Here is a 27,366-nt window from a genome sequence, read left to right as displayed (position 1 = left end):
TAGTCGGGCGAGGTGGCGGGCACCTGTGGTCCCAGCTACTCCGGAGGCTGAGGCAGGAGAATGGCATAAACCCGGGAGGCAGAGCTTGCAGTGAGCTGAGATCCGGCCACTGCACTCCAGCCTGGGTGACACAGCAAGACTCCATCTCAAAAAAAAAAAAAGGCTATTTATTGGCTTTTTTGTTCTGTTTCAAGTATTTACTCATTTTGTTGTAGGAATATTGCTGAGTTTGATCTCATGGTGCTGTTTCAGTTTCTACTGAGAACACTACATTATCTATGATATATTAATTATCTCAGCTTTTCACAGATGAAATAACAGGCTCAAAGAGGCGCAGTGACTTGCCCAAGGTTGTTTCACATCTAGGGAAAATAAAGAGTAGAACTGAGGTCTTCTGCCCCCTTCAACTGTTTTTTGTTGTTTTTTCCTCATTGCACTGTACTGCTTCCTCATGATACTACCTCTGAAGACCATCTTGATAAATTCTTCTGTGTGGAAGAGGTTAAGCAATGACATTCATCTTATTTGACATTTTCTTTTATTTGAGACAGGGTCTCACTGTGTCACCCAGGCTGGCATGCAGTGATGCCATCACGGATCACTGCAGCCTCAACCTCCTAGGCTCAAGCAATCCTCCCACCTCATCCTCTGGAGCAGCTAGGATTACAGGTGCATGACACTATGCCTGGATCATTAGAAATAAACTTTTTTGGTAGAAATGAGGTCTTGGTATGTTGTCCAGGCTGGTCATTCATAGGTATTTAAAGTGTGATAAATGGATGATTTAAGTCTGATAGAACCTTTACACATATTATACATTTAAGTATACACATGGAAGCTCCTAGGAGTTGGTTATGTTTACATGGTGGGAAAAAACCTTCAAAATAATTATTAGTTCGAGAAAAAGATGTCCATACATAATTTCTATGTCAACACACAGTTATATGGAAAACAGCTAATCAAATGTGAGCTTCCGACAATTCCCTCTGCTTCATCCTTTCTTTCAACAGATCATGGTTAACACCAAGGGCTCTGTGTCTGAGGTTTCACATGTTTAGGTCACCTATTTTAAACGGTCTCAACCCCACTCCACCACCACTGACCCATCCAATCATTTCCGCAGTTAAATCCAAAGTATTGTGTAAATAGCTTTCCCTTTCAAGGAGTCTAACTGGACTCAGGTTGAACCCCCTTGTGGCTCTCTCATGTTCCTCGATTTATTCATTTGAAATTGTCTTCCAGGAGAGATTGTGATATCCTAAGTGAGGACCTCATCCATTTTATTTGCTTCTCTTCTCTCTAACCTGCTACACCACCTGTTCATTGAAGGCACATAATATTTTAAACTGACCATCACTTGCTCTAAATTCTGGAGATCTCAACACAACTCAGAAATCCACACCCTAGAGGAGTATGTGTGGCTGTTAATGCCATCCTCACCACAAGAGGGAGTTCATTGCCTTTCTTTTTCTGCAAATCGATGCGAAGCAGTTTTCTTTTCTTTTCTTTTCTTTTTTTGAGACGAAGTTTCGCTCTTGTTGCCCAGGCTGGAGCACAATGGCGCAATCTCGGCTCATTGCAACTTCCGCCACCCAGGTTCAAGCAATTCTCCTGCCTCAGCCTCCCGAGTAGCTGGGATTACAGGCACCCGCCACCACACCCGGCTAATTTTTGTATACTTAATAGAGATGGGGTTTCACCATGTTGACCAGGCTGGTCTTGAACTTCTGACCTCAGTTGATCCACCCTCCTCGGCCTCCCAAAGTGCTGGGATTACAGGCGTGAGCCACCATGCCCAGGTGGTGGTGGTGGTTGTTTTTAATCTATGGGATAACACTTCATAAAAGTAACAGTGACACTATTCGGTTTGGTTCATTTATATGATTTGACTTTTCATAGGTTGATAAGGAAGCAGTAAAGTCTGTAAACCTAGATTGGATTTCCCTGATTCTGAAAAGTGCATTGAAAAAAATGTACATGTGGAAAGGAGTAACTGAGGTGACAGAAAGACTTGCTGAGGAGGTGACATGTGGGATGGGACCTGAAGTAATGTATTAGCATAAAAAGTCAGGTTAGAGGATTCAGGGAAGATGGCAGAATAAAAAGCATGAAGAATCTGTATCCTCAACTGGATTTGCATTAGCAGAATCCAACTGATGTAGCTATTTTGAAACTGTGGATACTATTAAAAGTTTGCAGCTTCCAGGGAAATTGGCTAATAAAATTTGGTTAATTTTGGTCAATTTCAACTCTTGAGTCAGCAGCCCTGACTCATTCCCCCTCCTCAGCTCCATGACAGGTAGCTATGCATAAGTTTTAACAGCAGTTTGCATGCAGTTCTGGGGAGGCCAGGGTGGACAAAAAGGACCTGTCTTCCAAATATTGGGGATCTGTGCACTGCTTGATAATTGCTGCTTCTGATCACAGAGTTACAGACAAAGAAGTGGATGGTGATTGTTGCTGCTGCATCTCTCTCCATTTTTCAAAGGCCCTTGCCCTCCATCTGAAGTGACTTCCAGGCTGGTGCCTTTTATTTTTCCCATAATGTTTTTATTCCTCTCCTTTTGAGAGCCACTGAAAATTAGGTTGTGCAAAAATAACCATACAGAGAAAAGTAAAAAGTTACCACACATGCCCAGGGACAGGTGCAACTAAGAAAAGACCCGAGAAGAACTTAAGTTTACACCTCAGGCTGTTCCTCAGCCCACACGCACCTAACAATAGTGTTATTTTAAAACTATTTTATATATTTTCTTTTATTGATACATATTTTACATATATATAAGGTACACGTATTTGTTGCATGCATAGAATGTGTAATGGTCAAGTCAGGGTATTTGGGGTATCCATGATCTCTTGAGTATTTATCATTTCTATGTGTTGGTAACATTTCAAGTCCTCTCTTCCAACTACTTTGACATATGCAATATATTACTGCTAACTATAGTTCACTCTAGTTTGCTTTCAAACTCATTCCTTTGATGTAAATGGAAATTTGTACGTATTCACCAACTTCTCTTCATTTCCCCTTCTCAGCCTCTGATACCTGCTATTCTACTCCCTATCTCCATGAGATCAAGTTTTTCACCTCCCACATATAAGTGAGAACATGTGGCATTTGTCTTTCTATGCCTGGCTTATTTCACTTACCATAATGACCTCAAGCTCCATCCATGTTGTTAGCAATGGCATTTTATTCTTTTTTATGGCCAAATAGTATTCCACTGTGTACATAAACCACATTTTCTTTATCCATGTGTCCACTGATGGACGCTTAGATTGATTCCATATCTTTGTTATTGTGAATAGTGCTGTGATAAATACGCAAGTGTGAATCTCTCTTTGATATATTGATTGTTTTTCCTGTGGATATACTGGGTTTGCTGGATCATATGGTGGTTCTATTTTTAGGTTTCTGAGAAATCTACATACTGTTTTCCACAGTGGTTGTACTAACTTACACTTTGACCAACAGTGAGTTTTCTTTTCTCCACATCCTCATCAGCATTTGTTGTTTTTTATCTTTTTTAGTAAAAACAGCTCTAAGTAGGGTATCTCATTGTGGTTTCAATTTGCATTTTCCTAACCATTAGTGATGTTGCACATATTTCCATATACTTTTTGGCCATTTGCATGTCTTCTTTTGAGAATTGTCTGTTCATGTCCTTTTCCCACTTTTAATGGGATTATTTATATTTTTGCTGTTGAGATGTTTGAGTTCCTTGTATATTTGGATATTAGTCCCTTGTCACATAGTTTGCAAATATTTTCTCATAATCAACAGGTTTTCTCTGCACTCATTGTTCCCTTTACTTTGCACAGCTACTTTTTAGTATAATATAGTCTCATTTGTCTATTTTTGTCTTTGTCGTCTGTGCTTTGAGGTATTAGCCATAAAATCTTTGCCTAAACCAATGTCCTGAAGTATTTTCAAAATGTTTTCTCCCAGTAGTTTTATAGATTCAGTAGGTACAACTGTTAAAGAATGTGATCTTCAGGTACAATCCTGTAATACAACAAAGGTTCCAGGTCACTTGAAGGATAACAAAATGCCTATAACCACTGGAAGGTTTGGTGACGTAAAGAAAAAGAAGGAACAGCTTCCTATAATATTTGTAGCTAAAGCAGCTGCAATTATAGAGATGGAACCTTCAACACTTAAAGATCTTACACTCGCAAACTCCACAGATCCTGACATTGCTGCTGACATGAACATGTACTTAGGACAATGACAGCTGTGTTTGTACTGAACATGTAGACTTGTTTCTTGTCATGATTCCCTAAACAATACAAAAGCAACTTATATAGAATTTACAATGCATTGTGTATTATAAGTAATCTAGAAATGATTTAAAATATACAGAAGAATGTGCCTAGGTTATATGCAAACATGCTGTTTAATATCACGGACTTGAATATCTCTGAATGTAGGTATTCCCGAGGGTGTTGGAATCAATTCACCTCAGAAACTAAGGAGGACTGTATTCAACAGAAACTGAAGCTACTAAATGCTTCACCACATTGTTTACATTCATAGTGGTTCTCTGCAATTTGAAATCTTTCATGTAACTGAAATGAATTAGGACTAGTAAATGCATTTCTACATTCCTTACAGTAGTAAGGTCCACTGCTAGTGTGTCATAATATCCACCTTTGAAAGTTTGCTAGCGAAAGAAAGTCTTTTTCATATTCCTCATATTCATTATACATATTTTTTTAAAGTATGAGTTTGGTCATGTTTTCAAAAGGTACTGAAAAAAATGGAAGGTTTTAGTACATTTTTACAATCATACAACTTTTTTCAGTGTGAGTCCTTTTGTGTATTTGTAAGAAGCTGAAAGTACTTAAGGCTTTCCCACATGTTCAACACTCACAGGGGTTTTCTCTAGTGGGTCCCTTCATGCTTATGAAAGGAACTGATACAATGAAATGTTTCCCCACCTTCTTTACACTTATAGGGTTTCTCTACACTGTGGGTCCTTTCATGTTTATGAAAGGCACTGGGACAATGGAATGGTTTCCCACATTCCTTACATTTATAGGGCTTCTCCCCAGTATGAACTCTTTCATGTATCCGTAAGTAACTTGAATGACTGAAGGCTTTCCCACATTCCTTGCATTCATAGGGTTTCTCTCCAGTGTGAGTTCTTTCATGTCTTTGCACTGAACTAGGATAATCAAAGCCTTTCCCACATATCTTACATTTATGAGGTCCATTTCCAGTATGCGTTATCATGTGTCTTCGAAAGCTTGAGAGATCAGATAATGCTTTCCCACATTGCTGACAACCATAGGGTTTCTCTCCAGTGTGGGTCCTTTCATGTAGTTGAATGTAACTGGAAGACCTGAAGCCTTTCCCACATAGTTTACACTTATAGGGTCTCTCCCCAGTGTGAATTCTTTCATGTCTTCGAAATGAACTGGGAGAATCAAAGCTTTTCCCACATATCTTACATTTATGAGGTCCGTCTCCAGTGTGCATTATCATGTGTCTCTGAAAGCTTTTCAGATGAGAAAGTGCTTTTCCACACTGCTTACATTCATAGGGCTTTTCTCCAGTGTGAGTCTTTTCATGTACTCGAATGTAATTGGAAGACCTGAAGGCTTTTCCACATTGTTTACATTTATAGGGTCTCTCCCCAGTGTGAATTCTTTCATGTATTTGAAGGTAAGTGCAACAAATGAAGGCTTTTCCACATTGTTTACATTTATATGGCTTCTCTCCAGTGTGAGTAGTTTCATGATTTCTAAAGTAATAGAAATCACTAAAGGCTTTCCCACATTCACATTTATAGGGTTTCTCCCCAGTATGAGTTTTTTCATGCCTTCGACATAAACTGGGAGAATCAAAGGCTTTCCCACATACCTTGCATTTATGAGGTCCATCTCCAGTGTGCGTTATCATGTGTCTTCGAAAACCTGTGCAATCAGAGAATGCTTTCCCACAATACTTACATTCATAGGGTTTCTCTCCAGTGTGAGTTCTTTTATGTCTTCGAACTGAACTGGGAGAAAGAAAGCCTTTTCCACATATCTTACATTTATGAGGTCCATCTCCAGTGTGCATTATCATGTGTCTTTGAAAGCTTCCAAGATGATAAAATGTTTTCCCACATTGCTGACATTCATAGGATTGTTCTCCAGTGTGACTCATTTCATATAGTTGAGTGTAACAGGAACAACTGAAGGCGTTCCCACATAGATTACATTGATAGGGTTTCTCTCCACTGTGTGTTCTTTCATGTCTTAGAGAGGAACTATAAGCAGGAAACGCTGTAGAACACTGCTCATATTCATATGGTTTCTCTTCAGTGTGAGTTCTTCCAAGCATATGAAATAAACTAGGCCAAATAAAGGCATTTCCACACAACTTACACATACAACGTCCATCTCCATGGTGTACTGCCATGTGTCTTTGGAGGTTTTCAAGAGAACTGAAGGTTGCACATTCCTTACAATCATAGAGTTTCTTTCCATGCTGAGGCCTTTCACGTATTTGAAAGGAGGGCTGATAACTGAAAGTTGTCCCACATTGTGTATGTGTATATGGCTTCTCTCCATATTCTTGATACTCACATGGTTTGTGTTCACTGTCAACTCTAATGTAGCAATTAAGAGATGAACGACCCATGAGGACTTCTGCACACGCACTGCTTTCCCATGGATCTACTCCAGGTATTTTCTCGTTCACAATACTGTCTTGAATCTGGGTAAAGGGTCCTCCACATTGACTATTATCTTCAATTTCACAGGATCTCTCTACCATATGACATCTGTAAAAAATAAGAAGATATTAGTAAAGGTTTGTTTATAAATGATTTTGTATTAATAAGTATTGGATTTACATTTCTTTTCTTTTTTTTTGTTTTTAGACAGGATCTCGTTCTGTTGCCCAGGCTGGAGTGCAGTGGTGTGATCTCAGCTCACTGCAACCTCCACCTCCCAGACTCAAACCATCCTCCCACCTCAGCCTCTCAAATAGCTGGGACTACAGGCAAATGCCACCACGCCTGGCTGATTTTTTTTTTTTTTTTTTTGAGACAGAGTCTCACTCTGTTGCCCAGGCTGGAATGCAGTGGCACAATCTTGGCTCACTGCAAGCTCCGCCTCCCAGGTTCACGCCATTCTCCTGCCTCAGCCTTCCAAGTAGCTGGGACTACAGGCACGCCTGCCACCATGCCCATCTAATTTTTTGTATTTTCAGTAGAGACGGGGTTTCACCGTGTTAGCCAGGATGGTTTCAATCTCCTGACCTCGTGATCTACCCACCTCCGCCTCCCAAAGTGCTGGGATTAGATTTTTGTATTTTTTGTAGAGATGAGGTTTCACCATGTTGCCCAGGCTAGTCTTGAACTCCTGAGCTCAAGCAATCTGCCCACCTTGACCTTCTATAGTGCTGGGATTACAAGGGTGAGCCACCATACCCAGCCTTTCTTTTTCTTTCTTTCTCTTTTTGAAACTGGGTTTTGCTCTGTTGCCCAGGCTGGAGTATAGTGATGTGAACAGGGCTTACTGCAGTCTTGACCTACTGGGCTCAAGCAACCTTCCTGTCTCAGCCTCCCAAGTAACTGAAACCACAAGCACAGGCCACCATGCCTAGCTAATTTTTGTATTTTTTGTAGAAAGGGGGTCTTGCCATGTTGCCCAGACTGCTTGAACACCTGGGCTCAAGCAGTCTTCCTGCCTCAGCTTCCCAAATAGTTGGGATTACAGGTGTGAGCCATCCCACCTGGCCTGGATTTACATTTCTAACATTATCATGCAAAGTGTAGGTTTCATGCCCTCTTTGAACATGAATGGACAGAACGATGTGGAAGATAACTCAACCCCAGCTGTTTTGAAGATAGTGACATTCCTATGGGAATTCTTAATACTGTTTCCAAGATAATTATTTTGCAAGCACTGAATAGCTATGTCACATTTAAGTATATGTTTTTGAAGAAAATTTTCTAAGAATAAATAAATTTAAGGTGGGCTTGTTAATTTTCCATGTCATGCCTGTAATACCTGCCTTTTGAGAGGCCAAGGCAGGAGGAATGCTTAAGGACAGGAGCTTGAGATGAGCCTGGTCAAACATAGCAAGACCCTAGTTCTACAAAAACAAAATACGTAGCCACATGTGGTGGTACATGCCTGTAACCCTAGCTACTCGGAAGGCTGAAATGGGAGGACCATTGAGCACAGGAGTCTGAGGCTATACAGCAAGCTATGATCATACCACTGTACTCCAGCCTGAGCAACAAAGTGAGACACTGTCTCTAAAACAAACAAAATAAAATAAAATTTCTGGCATACTATGAATCACTCCAAGGACACAGCTTTCTCTTGTGGGTGCAAATTACCTTAGATTTCTCCTGAGATCTTTGTACTGATCTTCTTCTATATCGTGATTTTGCCATATCATTCCTGAAAGTTAGAACCAGAAAAATGACTATAAATTATTACAAAATTATAGAAAGACTGTAAGATTTTATGTACACTGCAATCATGCATTATTCACACACCAAACTACAGTTGACTCTTAACAACACAGGTTTGAACTGCACAGGTCCATTTACAGATGAATTTCTTCAGTCTCTGCTACTCTTGAGACAGCAAGACCAACCCCTCCTCTTATTCAGTCCACTCAATGTAAAGACAGTTAGAATGGGCCAGGCACGGTGGCTCACACCTGTAATCCCAGCCCTTTGGGAGGCCGAGGCGGGTGGATCATGAGGTCAAGAGATCGAGACCATCCTGGCCAACATGGTGAAACCCCATCTCTACTAAAAATGCAAGAATTAGCTGGGCATGGTGGCGTGCACCAGTAGTCCCAGATACTCGGGAGCCTGAGGCAGAAGAATTGCTTGAATCCAGGAGGCAGAGGTTGCAGTGAGCCAAGATCGTGCCACTGCACTCCAGCCTGCCAATAGAGTAAGACTCTGTCTCAAAAAAAAAAAAAAAATCAGAATGAAAACTTTCTATGAATACTAAATAATGTTCCACTTCCCTATAGTTTCCTAATGAATATTTTCTTTTTCTAGCTTACTGTACTGTAACAATATATAGCATGTAATACATATGACATAAAATACATGTATTAATTGTTTATGTTACCAATAATGCTGCCAGTAAACAGTAGGCTACTAGTGGTTAAGTTGTAGGGGAGAAGAAAATATATGACTGCTTGGGTGGCTGGTTCAAGGGCCAATTATATCCCCTTTCCATATTTCAAATAATTGAACAGCACTGATGACCAAGAAACAAATGTCTCTAATTGACTAAGTGAAGGCATGATGTCATCCTTACCTATACAGTCCAGGTTTCTGATGGTTTCCTGCATCACATCTCTGTAGAGACTCTTCTGTGATGGACCCAGCAAAGCCCACTCCTCACAGGTGAAGTTTATAGCCACATCCTCAAATGCCACTGAGTCCTGAAACATTCCACATGTACAGAGGAGGAAGATTAAAACTGAAGGCACTGGGAATCTAGATTCACTTCATAACCTTCACATGATGCTGTGGTTTCCAAACATTTATTCAAGGACATGGTAAACCCACTCTTATTCTCTCTTTATACCATTTTATCCCACACAACAATTCTGATGCTAGAATTGAACATGTTTGGTAAAGCAACAGTTGAATAGGAACACACCTCTTGTTGGTGAGTTAAGAAAGTGAGTCTTATCGCCTGGATCGCTCCTAATTTCTATTTCTACAGTGGGTCTGCAGTTCTTGTCATGACAAAGTCCTACTACCTATTGTGCAAAAGAGAGTTACCAGCAAGAAGGCTCTCACCAGATGCCCAACCTTGATGCTGGGCTTCCCACCCTCCAGAAATGTAAAAAATAAATATCATTTCTTATAAATTACCCAGGTAAAAGTATTCTGTTATAAGCAACAAAAAACAGACTAAGACAGCCATGAAAAAAACACTCTGAGGCCAGGCACGGTGGCACACGCCTGTAATCCCAGCACTTTGGGAGGCCGAGGCAGGCAGATAACCTGAGGTTGGGAGTTCGAGACCAGTCTGACCAACACAGAGAAACTCCGCCTCTACTAAAAATACAAATAATTAGCCAGGCGTGGTGGCGCATGCCTATAATCCCAGCTACTCAGGAGGCTGAGGCAGGAGAATTGCTTGAACCTGGGAGGTGAAGGTTGCGCCGTTGATCGCACCACTGCACTGCAGCCTGGGCTGCCGAGATCACGCCATTGCACTGCAGCCTGGGCAACAAGAGCGAAACTCCGTCTCAAAAAAATAAAAAAATAAGGGAAAAACACTCTGGTCACTGCATCTGTAATGAGTGACCCTTGTGCCTTGGGGAATTTAGCCTGTGCTATGTGACTACACTAAGAGAGAACATTTGGAAGCTAGCAAATGGTTTCCTGCAGAACAAATGTAGTTTAGTATGACAAAAGACTAATAAGGATATTTTACCATCCCAATGGAAAAATGTTAAACTTTATTAAGTAATGTCAAAGAAGAAAAGAAGGGCAAAGATTGCATATGTTCTTAGAAAAAAACTCAGTGTCACCTCTCATGAATATCTACAATATTCCCTAAATCCCTAAACAGATCTTTTTGTCATCATTAAAAATTACATGACCAAATCTAATAGAAGTCACAAACGTCTAAAAATGCTAAAATCCTTCTAATCAAGAAAGCAACAGCTTTCCAAAAACAGATAAAGTATTGTGAATATACTATATTCAGCATCCTGTACTATTAACACAGAGATAAACAAACAGAATAAGGAAGATGAAAAATAGTAGGAAAGCTTGGTGGAGTTTTGTTTGTCCTTCTCCCAACCCCTCCTCACGTCAGAGCCAGTCTTGAAGACAGCAGACCAAATTTCCAATGTGGATCCCTAGAGAGAGGAGATCAGATCTTATTTATAAGTTATTGCCCCTTTGTATTTTTCAATCCATCTGTGGACCATCCAAAGGTCTGAAAGAAAGCTCTCTTTTTTATTTCATCAATGATGGAGCCTAATTAGGTCAAGCTTGGCAGGAACTGCTTCAAAATGTTGCAAAAATACATAAAAAAACTTCAAACAACTAGGACAACAAATTATGATTAAGACAAATGGTAGAACATCTAAGTCCTGGGAATAAAAAAGGAGAGAACAATTTCCCCCAGAAATTAGGGCAGTCAGGCTGAGCACGGTGGCTCACGTTTGTAATCCCAGCACTTTGGGAGGCCAAGGCGGGAGGATCACCTGAGGTCAGGAGTTCGAGACCAGCCTGGCCAACATGTTGAAACCCCGTCTCTACTAAGAATACAAAAATTAGTCAGGCGTGGTGGCAGGCACCTGTAGTTCCAACTACTCCAGAGGCTTAGGGATGAGAATTGCTTGAACCTGGGAATTGGAGGTTGCAGTGAGCTGAGATCGAGCCACTGAACTCCAGCCTGGGCAATAAAGCAAGATTCCGTCTCAAAAAAAAAAAAAAAAAAGGCATCCAAAAGCACTCAAGTGTTTTGGGGAATTGAGAATGCATGCACTGGAAAGAACACATTTTCAAAAAAGACCTGGGGAGGCCCTCATTTTCAGCTCTGCATCATCTCTCGGTTTGGTAAAACAGAAAGGGAAGGCTAAAGCAGAATTGTAAGCAGTCTGGCTAAGTGTTCAACAAATACTACATCACAGACCCATCCACAAAGACTGGAAGAGGTCGGGTATTTGTTTGGCATGTCTTTTTTACTTTTAGCTGCTAGCATTCAGGAAATCTATCAGAATACTGGATGAACACAAGCTAAGAGAACAGAGACTTCAGTGACTACAATGGACAGAGAATACAGTCTCTGCAAACATACTCTGAAAATGTTACTAAACAAACGAATAATTAAAACCTTCCACAAACCAGAAGGGCAAACCGTGAAGAGGAATCTGATTTCCAGATTATAACATTCAAATGTCTGCTTTACAACATAAAAAGTCCACAAAGACTGTAAAGGAGCATGAAAATACAGTTCATCAATGGAAAAAATTTAATTTAGATAAACCATCTCTGAGAACCTCAGACATTAGACTTACTGAATAAAAACTTTAAAGCAACTGTTTTACATATATTCAATGAGGTAAAGGCAATTATGAACGAAGAACTAAAAGAAAACCAGAAAAAGGATGTATGGATAAAATCATATCAATACAAAATTAGAAATTGGACCATATTTAATTTATGCAACTGCAAAGGACAACATCTAAAATGAAAATTTCTCTATAGACGTTCAACAGATGTGAGAAACCAAAGTAAAAAATCAGCTAAAATGAAGATAGAACAATTGAAGTTATTTAGACTGAGGAGAAAAAAAAGAAAAAGGAATGAAATTGATAGAATGTATGATTGATATAACTGCCTTGCCAGTAATGTTAAAAGAATTTCATTGGAGAGAAGAAAAATTATATAGATTAAAAATTTGGATCACACACACACAAAGAGTCTGAGAATTACATGAAGACATTTGAAATTCTTTAGTTTTCTTATACCTATCTGATCTAATATAATAGATACAGGTTTGCTCAACATAATAATATCAGCAATGTATTGGGCAATACAATAGAGGAATTCAGAATAGTTTGTTATACCAGCACTACCCCTGAAGCTGGTATAGTGTTATTTGAAACTGTAGGCTCATTAGTTGTGAATGGTATTCTACAAACTCTAGTGAATTCACTAGTAAAATTTAAGAAACAAATAGATTTACTCTACTCATAGAAGTAAGCAAATGGAATCATATACATGCTCAGTCAAAATGAAAGAAGGCAAAAAGGAGAAAGTTGAAAAAACAGAGAGTGTACAATAAATAGAAAACAATAACATATATGTGATATTAATCCAATTATATCAGTTATGACATACAACAGTTATAACATAGTAAAAAAGGCAGGCACTGGCAGAGTATAATGAAAAAGAAGGCCCATCAATGTGCACAAGAAAACCATTTTAAACAGAAAGACACAGATACATTAAACAGAAAGGTATGGATAAATATATGCCATTCTAGCCCTAATCAAAAGAAATACGGAACAGCGATACTAAATTCAGATAAATAAGATTTTAGGTCAAAGAAAATTACATGCGATGGAGATATTTCATAATGATAAAGAGGTCAATCCTACAAGACATAATAATCCTTAATATCTATGCCCATAAACACAGATCATGAAAATACACAAGGCAAAAACTATTAAAACCACAAGGCAGAATACACAAATCTACAACTATAGTTGGAGGAAAACAACTCATCTCTTTCAATAATTGACAGATCAGTTTGGCAGAAAATCACTAATGATACACCTGAACTCAAGAATACTATTAATTAACTAGATTTAATTGATGTGTATTTATACCTTCATTGTACACCAACAGGCTACACATTATTTTCAAGCCCACATGACGTATACACCAAGATAGACCATACATATTCTGAATCATGAAACACACTTGAACAACTTTTTAAAAATAGAAATTCTATAAAGTATGCAATCAAACTGTATTATAATTAACGTAGCAATAAATAACAGAAACATACTTGAAAAGCCTAAAAAACCTGGAGATTTAAGTCACAAACCTCTCAACTTTAAAAATGTCAAAGAGAATTCTCAAGCAAATGTAAATACTGCAATGTTGATAAAAAAGAGTATATCATAGCAAAAGTTTTAGAATGTAGCAAAGGCAGTGCTTAGAAGGAAACTTAAAGATTTGAATGCAGGCTGGGTGCGGTGGCTCACGCCTGTAATCCCAGCACTTTGGGAGGCCAACGTGAGCGGATCACGAGGTCAGAAGATCAAGACTGTCCTGGCTAACACAGTGAAACCCCATCTCAACTTAAAAAAAAAAAAAAAATTAGCCAGGCATGGTGGCAGGCACCTATAGTCCCAGCTACTCCAGAGGCTGAGGCAGGAGAATGGTGTGAACCCGGCAGGCGGAGCTCGTAGTGAGCCGAGATCACGCCACTGCACTCCAACCTGGGCAACAGAGCCAGACTCCGTCTCAAAAAAAAAAAAAAAAAAAAAAAGAATTGAATGCAATCTCTAGAGAGAAAAGATATAAAACCAATGCTTAAAAACCTTCCACTTCAGGAAACTAAAGAAAGTTTAGTAAGATACATGTAAATCAAGCAGAGGAAAATAACAACAAGAGAAGGTATTAACGAAATAGCAAGCAAGAGATCAGTAGAAAACATCAACAATTCAAAAGCTGGTTCCTTCAAAAGATCAATAAAATGAGTAAGCCCATAGCCAAGCTAACTCAGAAGAAAGGGGGGTTATGATTACTAATCTTGTGTTCATTAAAGGACCTCAAAAGAGTATTAGGAACAACTGCTGCATGCCCATATAGTTGATAAATTACATGGAACGCACCAATTCCTTGAATGACACAAGCTACCAAAATTAGTTCTCACTAAAGGAGAACTAAGTAATATGAAAAGTCTTATAACTATTAAAGAAATCGAATCAATAAATAATAAAAGTCCCAGGCCAGGCTGGGTGCACTGGTAGGCTAGGCTTGGTGGCTCACATGTGTAATGCCAGCACTTTGGGAGGCCAAGATCGGCAGACTGCTTGAGCCCAGGAGTTCAAGACCAGCCTGGGCAACAAGGTGAAACTCCATCTCTACAGAAAACACAAAAAATTAGCAGGATGTGGTGGCACATGCCTGTAGTTCCAGCCACTCAGGAGGCTGAGGTGGGAGGATCACTTGAGCCCAGGAAGCAGAAGTTGCAGTGAGATCATGCCACTGCACTTCAGCCTAGACAACAAAGCAAAACTCCATTTCAAGCAAACAAACAAAAAGTCCTAAGAAAAAGGAACAGGCCAGCATGGTTTCACTGTTGAATTCTGGAAAACACTTAGGGAAGAAATGACACAAATTCTCTATAATCTCTTTCAGAAAATAGAAACAGAGGGGACAATTTCTAATTCATGTTGTAAGGCCAACACTGATAATATGGTTTGGCTCTGTGTCACCACCGAAATCTAATCTTGAACTGTAATCCCCATAACCCCCATGTATCAAGGGAGGGACCTGTGGGAGGTGACTGGATCACGGGGGCAATTTCCTGCATGCTGTTCTTGTGACAGTGGGTTCTCATGAAATCTGATGGTTTTATAAGTGTTTGACAGTTGCTACTTCACGTGCCGTCTTGCCTGCCACCATGTAAGAAGTGCCTGCTTCCCCTTCCGCCATGATTGTAAGTTTCCTGAGGCCTCCCTAGCCATGAGGAACTGTGAGTCAATTAAACTTCTTTTCTGGTAGTTCTTTATAGCAGTGTGAAAATGGACTAATACAACTGCCTTAATACACAAAACTAGATAGACATTACAGACATATCTCCACCATGTGAGGGCATAAAGGGAAGAATGCCGTCTGCAAATCAGGAAAGAGGCCCAGGTGGGGCGCGGTGGCTCACCTCTGTAATCCCAGCACTTTGGGAGGCCAAGGTGCGCGAATCATGAGGTCAGGAGATCGAGACCATCCTGGCTAACACAGTGAAACACCGTCTCTACTAAAAATACAAAAAATTAGCTGGGCGTGGTGGCATGTGCCTGTAGTCCCAGCTACTTGGGAAGCTGAGGCAGGAGAATCGCTTGAACCCAGAAGGCGGAGGTTGCAGTGAGCTGAGATCATGCCACTGCACTCCAGCCTGGGGACAGAGTAATACTCCATCTCAAAAAAAAGAAAGAAAAGAAAAGAAAGAGAAAGAGGCCCTTATTAGACAACTGATCTGCTGTTTGAAACTGAATTCCCAGCCTTTACAGCTTTGAGAAATGAGTATCTGTTGTTTAAGGCATGCAGTCTATGGTAATTTGTTATAGCAGCCCAAAGGATTAAGTTAGGAAGGGTCTTTCTCTACCACACATCAAGGCTTTGAAGACTATAGTAATCAGGAGAGTATGATATTAGCAGACTGATAGATACATAAACCAATGAAAAATAGCAAATTCTGGAACAAGAGCATCTACTTAAGGTACAAGAACCTATGACACAGCAGGTATTGCCAGGCAGTGATACAAATGACAGACACTTCAACGGAAATGATAGAGACAAATGGTTATCTACAGGAGAATAATCCATCTTCTGCCCAGCATCTCCATATACAATGATCAACTAACTATAGACTTTCTGGTTTTCATTAATTTTTACTCAGTTTGTTACCTCAGCTTCCATTTTGAATGTGGTTTTATGTTTTTCATACCAAAAAAGGGGTTTTATGACCCTTGACACAGCTTCTAGTTCTCTATCTTCTCCCAGTTCTTCAATTTGGTTGATCCATATGCATCCCTTATACCATCATCTCCTTTCACCACCTCCCTATGGGTGCAGAGTGTGTCAAGTCAGGTCCTCCTGTCACCTGGAACATCCTCCATCCCCATGCTGCTCACAAAGTGTTCAGTAACCACGATCCCAGGAGACACTACATTGTTAGCTTTTCAAGTTCTTGCACCACCTCAGTGGGGTTGGTTTTCCTGTCTGTAGGGATAGTTTTCTCCCTTCGTTAGTGTGAGAGCATCAGAAGGGAAGAATCATTTCAGTCCTGTCCCCTTAATACCACCACCCAATTGGTTGGCTAGCCATATGTCCCCAAGAAAGGGATGGGGGAAGAAAAGCTGAGTGTTCTAAGGAAGTAGCTTCTTGAGGAAGGGTATACCAGGAGACTCCTACTACAGGGCATCATTCTACTTCCCTACAAGGTCCCACCATCTCCACCTCAGGGTGTCCTCTGGAAGGGGTCACACAGGGACTGATATTCACTTGACACTATAAGAGACTTGGCAGTTGTGGGCATCTTGGGGTAGCCCCAGGCAGTTCTGAAACCCAGGACCAGGAAACCATAGAGGATGGGCTGGGGACTCATCACCCTGTAACGTTTCCAAAGAGGAACCTCAATCCAAACACATTCTTAAAAGGTGTCTCTGTCTAGGGATGATGAAGGGAAGGCAGTAACAAAAATTTTATTTATTAATATCCATTTTTTTTACAGCCAAGTGTCGTGGTTTTTCTCTGCTTCCTCGCATGTGAAATGTTCATAAACACAAAACCGTTTACAAAGAGCCATATATTGCTATGTATAAACAAAATGACAATTAAAATACTAGCCTCTGTTTGAAATATAAACTGGGGGACAAGGAGTTCATAAAGTTGCTGTGAATTGAGAAGAGAAAGCCTGAGGAAGGCTCTGGAAACCAAGGGATTTTCTGTCTGCCCTAGGAGGAGTTAGGATGAGAGAACACAGTGGTGGACTTGAGACCCTGCTGCCCACATCTCTGGAAGACTCGGAGGGGAAGCGGTCGCCCTTGGGAAGAAAGAAGGGACTGAGGACCAAAGAGACCACAAGTCCTCCCACACACAAACCCCACACACGAGTCGGCCTGGTGACCTGTCGTCACCGTGCAGCCTCCTCACCGGGTTCACAGGAACTGCGAGCCAGGCTGGAGGCGAGATTGCAGTTAGGTATTAACCAGATGCACTCAGCCCCGCTGCCTCACGGGGTCGCCTCCCTGAGAGTCAGGTCACAGCAGACGCTGACCGCCGGCATCCCCATTGTGCCTGGGGATGCGATCTCTGAGAGTTGTTCAAGGGCCACCTGAGTTCTTTCTCGGATCCTGAATTCCAGTGGAAAGGCTGGCGCCAAGCAGGCTGAAGACCCCACAAGGGAGCCCACTCAGCAGAAGAAAGCGGTTTCACCTCCCGTCCCAGGAGTCACCCCTCGCTTCCCCACCATCCAGCGACCCCACGCCCCAGCCGCCCCGGTCCACACCCCTAAACACCCCATTCCCAAACCTCTCAGGAAGGCGGATCTGGAGTGTCCTCCCCTCTCCCCCCATTAAACTGTTTCTGCTGCAGCCCTCAGCGTCTCGGTGCAGTTACTCGGGCCGCGAACCTGTGCCGGTTACAGCCGCACAATCCGGGGAGACGCGGGGCTGCGGGCGCGTAGTTGCCCAGGGAGGCCGCCAGGGCCAGGGCCAGGGCCGCAGTGGCAGCGCAAAGACGGGACAGGACGCCCGGGGTCCCGGCTGCCGCCCCAGCCCCATCCTGCGGCCGAGGGGACCGAGGGCCGAGCTGCGCCAGGGTGTCGCCAGCGGGGAAGCCCTGGTGCCACCACAGCCGGTTCCGGCCGGTTCCAACCAGTCTCTCCTCTCACGCGTCGGGACACCAGACCTCACACACTCACCATTTCCCGGCTTCCGGTGTCCGGGTTCCTCCCTCTGCCTCCCGCTGTCAGTGCGGGTCCCAGCGCGACAGAAGCTGCCACAGACTTTCCAGGGCGTCTCTCAGTGACAGAACCCGGAGCCCAGTGCGGGGGCGTGGAGAAGACTCGGCGGGTTCTTTGAACCTTGCACCCTCCTCCGGGCAGCGCGCCTGATTGACAGTTCCCACGACCCCGCCCCGCGGCCCTGATTGGATAGTGCGCCAGGTCCCTCCCCCGGGGACTGAGTAACGGAAGAAGCGATCTCAGCTGCGGAGTGGAGCCTGATAAACAGATTCCAGACACAGGCCTTGAGAGGCTAGCTTCTTCCTTGCGCTGTGACCTGACCCCCTCCCAGGGGATATTTGCATTTAGGCAGTATGTCCTGATTGTACTCAGTGGGACCTTTCTCCTTCTTCCTCCTGGACAGGGACCCACAAGTCTGTGCAGGAAATTCCAGACTCACTGTCCATTTGAGCTATCCCCTGATTTGAGAGCAGGAAGGGAGCCCAGGCCACACTGCAGCAGGAGGGAGGGCCTGATGTCCTCCAGGAATCAGGAGTTTGGGATAAGGCTGTTGGCTGCACAGGCTAAGCCTTTCTTCCACCTTCTCTCTCAGTCTACTAATTTTCAGTGCAGAAGATAAAAACAGTCCAACAAGGCCGGGCGCAGTGGCTCACACCTGTAATCCCAGCACTTTGGGAGGCCAAGGCAGGTGGATCACCTGAGGTCAGAAATTCGAGACCAGTCTGGCCAACATGGTGGCTCTGTCTCTAAAATACAAAAATTAGCCGTATGTGGTGGCACATCCCCAGCTACTCAGGAGGCTGAGACAGGAGAATCGCTTGAACCCGGAAGGCAGAGGCTGCAGTGAGAGAGTGGGGGAGACAGAGGGAGACTCCATCTCGAAAAAAATAAAAATAAAAATAAAAACAAAATAAAATTGTTAAATGTGTGGAAAAACTGGAATTATGTGGCGGCAATATTTTATAAAGCAAAAACTTGAACTAGCTCAGATAAGCAGCCTGGTGCATCCACAGTTCACAAGTCAACCCCTTTCAGGAGGCCAAACATATTCCAAAGCTTGGAGGCCAGATGATAATTCCTGAAATGGAGCCCTGAGGTGGATCAAAACCTGGGGATGAGTCAGGGGCACTAATGGATTTAACTCTGGGAGTTCAATTTGCCCTCCTGTCTCCTAAACACAGTGTGGAAATGCTCCTTCCATCAAGCCTTTAAATGTTATTGAATTAAATGCTTAAATCAAAGGCTGAGACATTAGACTTTGAATTTGAAAACACTCATCTTCATATTTTTATGAAGAATACCAGATATAAAAGCATTATGAGGCCAGGCACCATGACTCATGCCTGTAATCCCACCACTTTGGGAGGCTGGGGTGGGTGGTTTGCTTGAGCTCAGGAGCTCAAGACCAGCCTGGGCAATGTGGTGAAACCCCCATCTCTATTTAAAAACAAACAAAAAAAGACATTATGAACTGGGAGCTGGCACCCATGGCGATACGAAGAAAAAGAGGTTTAATTGACTCGCAGTTCAGCATGGCTGGGGAGGCCTCACAATCATGGTGGAAGGCGAAGGAGGAGCAAAAGCAAATGTTACACTGTGGCAGGCAAGATAGCATGTGCAGGGGAACTGCCCTTTATAAAGCCGTCAGATCTCATGAGACTTATTCACCCAAATCTCATTTTGAATTGTAGCTCCCATAATCCCCACATGTCATGGGAGTGATCCAGTGGGAGGTAATTGAATCATGGGGGCGGTTTTCCCACACTGTTCTCATGATAGTGAATAAGTCTCATGAAATCTGATGGCTTTATGAAGGACAGTTTCCCTGTACATGCTCTCTTGCCTGCCGCCATGTAACATTTGCCTTTGTTCCTCCTTAGCCTTCCACCAACACCTGACCAAATGGACCTAATAGACATCTACAGAACTCTCCACCCAAAACCAGCAGATTATATATTCTTCCCCTCACCAAATGGCACATACTCTCAAATCAGTCACACAGTCAGACATAAAATAACCCTCAGCAAATTTAAAAAACAAGCAAACAAAATCATACCAGCTGCACTCTCAGACCACAGTGCAATAAAAATAGAAATCAAGACTAAGAAAATCTCCCCAAACCATACAATTATGTGAAAATTAAATGGCCTGGTTCGGAATGACTTCTGAGTAAATAATGAAATTAAAGCCAAAATTAAGAAATTCTTCGAAACGGAGAAGAAAGATAATAACATACCAGAATCTCTGGGACATAGCTAAAGAAGTGTTAAGATGGAAATTTATAGCACTAACTGCCCAAATCAAAAAGAAAGATCTGAACTAGAAGAACTAGAGGAAGTTGTGAAAGATCACAACTAGAAGAACTAGAGAAGCAAGAGCAAACCAATTCCAAAGCTAGCAAAAGACGAGAAATGACCAAAATCAGAACTAAAATGACCAAAATCAGAGCTAAACTGAAGGAAATTGAGATACCAAAAAAAATTAAATAAATAAATACAAAAGATCAGCAAATGCAAGGATTGGTTCTTGGGAAAAAATAACTTAAAAATTCCCAAATAATCAAGGCAATCCTAAGCAAAAAGAACAAGCTGGAGGCATCATGCTACCAGACTTCAAACTATATACTACAGGGCTACGGTAATCAAAACAGCATGGTACTTTTACAAAAACTGACACATTACCAATGAAACAGAATACAGAGCCTAGAAATTATGCTGCACACCTACAACCATCTGATCTTTCGCAAAGCTGACAAAAACAAGCAGTGGAAAAGTACTCATCAATGGTGCTGGGATAACTGGCTAGCCATATGCAAAAGATTGAAACTGAACCCCTTTCTTAAATTATATACAAAAATCAACTCAAGATGGATTAAAGACACTTTTCAAAAGAAGACATGCATGTAACCAACAAGCAAATGAAAAAAAAAAAAAGGCCGGGCGCGGTGGCTCACGCCTGTAATCCCTGCACTTTGGGAGGCCGAGGCGGGCGGATCACGAGGTCAGTAGATCGAGACCATCCTGGCTAACACGGTGAAACCCCGTCTCTACTAAAATACAAAAAATTAGCCGGGCGCAGTGGCGGGCGCCTGTAGTCCCAGCTACTCCGGAGGCTGAGGCAGGAGAATGGCGCGAACCCGGGAGGCGGAGCTTGCAGTGAGCCGAGATGGTGCCACTGCACTCCAGCCTGGGCGACAGAGTGAAGACTCCGCCTCAAAAAAAAAAAAAAAAAAAAAAAAAAAATGCCCAGTATCACTAATCATTAGAGAAATGCACATCAAAACCACAATGAGATACCATTTCACACCAATCAGAATGACTATTAATAAAAAGTCAAAAAATAACAGATGCTGGCAAGGTTGTCGAGAAAAGGGAATGCTTATACTCTGCTGGTGGGAGTTTAAGTTAGTTCAACCATTGTGGAAAGCAGAGTGGTGATTCCTCAAAGTACTAAAAACTGAATTATCATTTGACCCAGCAATCCAATTACTGGGTATATACCCAAAGGATATGAATTATTTTACCATAAAGACACATGCACACCTATGTTCATTGCAACACTATTGACAATAGCAAATATATGAAATCAACCTAAATGCCTATTAACAGTAGACTGAATAAAGAACATTTGGCACATATACACCGAGAAATACTATGCAGCCATAAAAAAGAACAAGATCATGTCTTTGCAGAAACATGGATGGAGCTGGAGGCTATTATCCTTAACTAACACAGGAACAGAAAACCAAATATCACATGTTCTCACTTATAAGTGGGAGTTACATAATGGGAATATGTGAACACAAAGAGAGGAACAACAGACACTGGGGCCTACTTAAGGGTGGGAGAAGGAAAAGGATCAGAAAAAAATAACTATCAAGTATCATGCTTAGTACCCAGGTGATTAAATAATCTGTACATCGAACTCCCGTGACACAAGTTTATCTATATAAAAAAAAACTGCCTATGTACCCTGGAACCTAAAATAAAGGTTAAAAGTAGACATTTGAATATTATAATAAGAGTAACTCTGTAAATCAAATTCTCCCCCTTCCTTTTTATGCTCTTTATGTTTGCTGCAGGCTGTAATTGTTTATTTGTTGGGTAACTTTCAAAAGTGTATTTATAGAGACCATGTTCCTTGTCCAGTGTAGTCACGGAAGTCTCTGTTCCTTTAGCTTATATTCACCCAGTGTTCTGACAATGCCAGGAACAAAAGAAAAAGAGAAAATGAATCAAGCAAAAAATTGACCTCTCTCAGTCTCTGTGGATGGATCTGAGCTGGAGAATTCCTTGAATCCTTAGCCCAGCTTCTTAAAGCTCTGTTTACCCTTCTCTTTCTGTTTAACCAAGCCTCAAGATCTACCAGCCCTGAAAATGATGCCGAGGCGAGTGGATCACCTGAGGTCGGGAGTTCCAGACCAGCCTGATCAACACGGAGAAACCCGGTCTCTACTAAAAATACAAAATTAGCCGGGCATGGTGGCACATGCCTGTAATCCCAGCTACTCGGGAGGCTGAGGCAGGAGAATCACTTGAACCCGGGAAGCAGAGGTTGCAGTGAGCCAAGATCGGCCATTGCACTCCAGCCTGGGCAACAAGAGAGAAACCCCATCTCAAAAAAAAAAAGTCTCCCTTGAGCAAAACCACATGAAAGCAGTGTGTGTGGAGAAGTCAGCATGGGTCATTCGTGGTAATTGCTACCATAGAGCTCATGCTCAACACAAGCCACATGAGTATCAGGAATATGGAGAGAAGCCACTACACATAAACAATGTGAGAAAGCCTCCAGTTACTGCCACTTCCTTTGAATACATTAAAGGCCTAACCCTGGAAAGAAACTTAGTGACTAAAAGGAATGTGAGAAAGCACTTAATCATCTCAGAAGCTTTACACAGTGGAGATAGGCCTCATAAATGTAAGATATGTGGGAAAGACCCACATATTCAATTTTCACAGACCATTTCAAAGACATGAAATAACTTACACTGGAGAGAAACATAAATGCAAACAATGTGGGAAAGCCTTCAGTTGTTCCTGTTACAGTCAAATACATGAAAAGACTCATACTGGAAAACAACCCTGTGAATGTCAGCAATGTGTAAAAGCATTTTCTCATCTCAGAGGCTTTCAAAGATACATGAGAACATACACTGGAAATAGAAATCATAAATGTAAGATATGTGGGAAAAGCTTTCATTATCTTAGTTTAGTTCAAAGACGTGAAAGAACGCACACTGAAGAGAAACCCTATCAATGTAAGCAATGTGGGAAAGCATTCTTTCATGCACAAGCTTTCAAAGACACGTGAAAACACACACTGGAGATGGATCTCAGAAATGCAAGGTATGTGAGAAAGCCCTTGATTCTTCCAGTTTTCTACAAAGCCATACAAGGACGCACACTGGGGAGAAACCCTATAAATGTAGATGTGGGAAGGCCTTTAGGGATGTCTGTTCCTTTTGAAATCATTAAAAGACTCACACTGGAAAGAATCTCCATGAATGTAAGGAGTGTAGGAAAGCGTTTTGTTTTCGTCCGTTTCCCTCCTAAGGCATGAAAGAACTCACTGGGAGCAAGCCCATGAATGTATGCAATTTGGTAAAGCCTTCAGTTTTTCCAGTTCCCCTTGTATACATGAAAAAATTCACACTGGAGAGAAACTGTATGAATGTAAGGCATGTGAAAAAGTATTCAGTTCTCCCACTTCCTTTAATTGACATAAAAGGACCCCCTAAAGAGAAACTCTCTAAATGTATGGAATGTGGGAGAAGCATTTGCTAGTCTTGTATTTAAGATATGAGGAAGAATTCACGTTGGAGATAAGCCCTATGAATATAAACATGTTATAAAGACTTAAGTAGTTTCCATTTATTTTGAATATAGTTATCTCTGGAGATCTTCAAGAGATTGGTTCTATTACCTCCCAAGGATACCTGAACCCACAGATGCTGAAGTCCCTTTTTAAAAATGACATATTTGCATGTAACCTATGCACATCCTCCTGTACACTTTAAATAAGTTTTAGGTTATTTATAATAATTCATGCATTGTAAATACTATGTAAATAGTTATATTGTTTAGGGAATTATAATGAGAAAAAGTCTATACTTATTCAGTACGGGAGCAACCATCACAAGCCTCCTTAAATAGTACATGTCAGCCAGAAAGTTACAATTTCCTTCAATACACACAGATTCTTTTTGAGAATTGACCTGAAATTGTATGTTAATATTCAGCAAAATCCTAGTTTGTCTCTCTTGATTGCCCAGGTATAATGACAGTGATGATGATCACTGTATGGTGCCTAACATTGTGATTTGTTGAGGTGACTAGACATGTGGTATTGTAGGTAAGTAGTGAGAGATCAGGTTAAATGGAATCTTCTGACAGAACATCAGAACAATCATCTATGTTACGAGAACAAGGTTCTGATTGTAGATGTTGACTCTTTGGAGGAGGCTAAATGATACAGTCAGGATCTGTTTGGCTTGAGGGCTGAAGATCTATAAGTACTGAGGGTTCGGTCTTCATATTTGCAAATGCTTAGTTAGAAACATTGTTATAGGAACTTTATTCCTTTATTTCTTTGCATCATCAAATGTGTTTGTAGGCATGTTGTAATTATTCCGATGAGGTGGAGACTTTGCTCCACTGAGGGATCTTACTTGAGGGTAATAATCTTTAACACCTCTGCCTGTTGAAAAACTGCTGCAATGTTTTCAGGTCCCAATCAATGGCTCTGCACCTTCTAAATCTTCTGCATCACCATAATGTCATTATTGTTGCCATCGTAGAGGATTTCAGCAGATCTTTTGAGTTCCTTGTTAGTAAACATTTGTCTTTGCTTTTGTGTAAGTTTTTCAGTGTCATCCTCGATCATGTCAGACAGCCTTTCCCACCAATTTCTTATCCAGAATATTGAGTCAAAGAAGATTATTCTTATATGAAACTTACCTTCCAGGTTTTTGTCTTGCTTGGGAACTGTCACCACTTCCTCCTCTCATATTTCTCTTCTTTGAAATAGAAGTGCTTTTCCTAAGCCTGTCTCAACACTAGGCCACACAACCAGTTTGTTTCCTAAGGCTCACATTTGGAAAAGAATGTTGCCTCAGGATGAATGTTACCTCAACTCTCACCCATATCTGATTCAGCTGATATTTAATTGAGTTTGAGTTTAGGCTTTACAGCTCATTGTGGACTGACTCAATACTTTTGATGCTGTTGAAATGAAATAAATGTATTTTGCATGTAGGGATATAAATTTGGGAAGGCAGGGTAGAAAGTTACTGAGTTTGTCTCCTGAAATTCAAGTGTTGAAGCCCTACTTCCTAATGTATGGAATGAAGATATGGGATCTCAGGGAGGTAGTTAGAATTAGATGAGATCATGAGGGTAGTCCTTTATGAATGGGCTTATACGTTTCCCTAAGTAGCTTTCTTTTGCTCTTTACCATATGAGAACTCAATGAGATGACAGCCTTGCTTGTACCATGAAGCAGACCCTTACCAGGCACTGAATCTGCCACTACTTTGACCTTGGACTTACTTAATACCGTCTTGTACAGTGAGAATTAAAAGTTAGTGGGTTCAGTCGGCCAGGCACAGTGGCTCACGCCTGTAATCCCAGCACTTTGGGAGGCCAAGGCAGGCAGATCATGAGGTCAGAAGATCGAGACCATCCTGGCTAACACGGTGAGACCCCGTCTCTACTAAAAATACAAAAATTTAGCTGGGCGTGGTGGCAGGCGCCTATAGTCCCAGCTACTTGGGAGGCCAAGGCAGGAGAATGCCATGAACCTAGGAGGAAGAGGTTGCAGTGAGCCGAGATTGTGCCACTGCACTCCAGCCTGGGCAACAGAGCAAGACTCCATCTCAAAAAAAAAAAAAAAAAAAGGTTAGTGGGTTAATACCCTCAGTAGTTGGTATTTTGTTTCAGCAGTGCATGCTGGGTAAAATACAATTACATTGAAAAATGTGTTAGGGAATTGAATAGACATTCCTCTAATGAAATATACAAATAGGTGATAATCACGTAAAGATGTTCAACATCACTCATGGTTAGGGAAATGCAAATCAAAACCGCAATGACATCCATACACCCTCACCTTCATTATTTTGCCACTACCTAAGAACAACAAAATAACAAATGCTGGCAACTATGTGAATTAACCAAAACTCTTGGGTGCTATTGGTGGGAATGCAAAATGGTAAAACCAGAGGGAGGATGGAGCAGGATGGCCAAATAGAAGCCTTCACTAAATGTGCCCCCTACTGGAACATCAAATGTAACAACTGTTTACACACACACAAAAATCATCTTCCTAAGAACAAAAAAATCAGGTGAGCAACCACAGCACCTGTTTTTAACTTCATATCACTGAAAGTGGAACTGAAGAAATTAGAAAAGACAGTCTTGAATCGCTGTCACCAGCCCTCCCCATCCCCTGGCAGTGGCCACGTGCCTTGGAGAATCTGTGTGCTTGGTGAAGGAGATGCAGTAATTAGGAGACCCTGCATTTGACTCAGTGCTGTCCTGTCACAGTGGAAAACAAAACCAGGCTAAATAGCTGATGCCTACCCACAGAGGGAGCATTCAGACCAACCCTAGCCAGAGGGGAATTACCCATCCCAGCAGTTGGAACTTGAGTTTTTGCAAGCCTCGTCACTGTGGACTAAAGGGCTCTGAGGTTCTGAATAAACTTAAAAGGCAGGTTAGGCAATAAGGACTGCAATTCCTAGGCAAGTCCTAGTGCTGTGCTGGGCTCAGAGCCAGTGGACATGAGTGGGGAGGGGCTCATGACCTAGTGAGACATCAGCTGGGTGGCTAAGGGAGTGCTTGCACCACCTGTCCCCCAACCTCAGGCAGCACAGCTCACAGCGACAAAAGTGAATCCTCCCTTCAATTTGAGGAGAGGAGAGGGAAGACTAAAGAGGACTTTGTCTTGCATCTTGGGTACCACCTCAGGCACCGTAGAATAGGGAACTGGGCAGAGTCAGCAGAGCCCCTTTCCAGGCCCTAGCTCCTGGGCAACATACCTAGACACACCCTTGATCAGATGTGAACCCACTGCCTTGAAGGGAAGGACCTTGACCTGGCAAGATTCATCACCTGCTGTCTAAAGAACCCTTGAGCCCTGAACCACCAGTGGTAACACCCAGGT

General features: G+C 41.8%; 2 protein-coding genes across 5 annotated transcripts in view; one reads left to right on the top strand and one right to left on the bottom strand.

Annotated features, from left to right (window-relative positions):
* Positions 1–27,366, top strand: part of LOC105486901 (zinc finger protein 823) — a 317,208-nt gene that overhangs the window by 268,876 nt on the left and 20,966 nt on the right. The window lies entirely within an intron of this gene.
* LOC105470714 (zinc finger protein 441) lies at positions 168–18,358 on the bottom strand. 4 transcript variants are annotated; one of them, XM_011723123.2, is made up of 5 exons: positions 18,163–18,358; positions 9,289–9,415; positions 8,343–8,406; positions 5,203–6,773; positions 168–4,006 (listed from the first exon to the last, which is right to left on the bottom strand). In XM_011723123.2, coding segments are annotated over exons 1-5 (1,767 nt in total). In that variant the 5' UTR covers positions 18,166–18,358; the 3' UTR covers positions 168–4,004. The 4 variants fall into 4 exon arrangements, with proteins under 4 accessions (XP_011721425.1, XP_011721376.1, XP_011721231.1 ...); XM_011723074.2 differs by having other exon boundaries at positions 169–4,006; positions 5,035–6,773; XM_011722929.2 differs by having other exon boundaries at positions 169–6,773.

The sequence above is a fragment of the Macaca nemestrina genome, chromosome 20 (genome assembly GCF_043159975.1).
Source record: "Macaca nemestrina isolate mMacNem1 chromosome 20, mMacNem.hap1, whole genome shotgun sequence".
Taxonomy (NCBI): Eukaryota; Metazoa; Chordata; class Mammalia; order Primates; family Cercopithecidae; genus Macaca; species Macaca nemestrina.
This window is presented reverse-complemented; position numbering and strand designations above follow the sequence as displayed.

What these genes read in the sequence shown, in the direction of transcription:
- LOC105470714 (XM_011722929.2), bottom strand. An exon ending in CAGAAACCTGGACTGTATAG is followed by an intron (nt 8,407 to 9,288) that starts GTAAGGATGACA and finishes TCTAACTTTCAG; the next exon opens with GAATGATATGGCAAAATCAC. An exon ending in GATCTCAGGAGAAATCTAAG is followed by an intron (nt 6,774 to 8,342) that starts GTAATTTGCACC and finishes TATTTTTTACAG; the next exon opens with ATGTCATATGGTAGAGAGAT.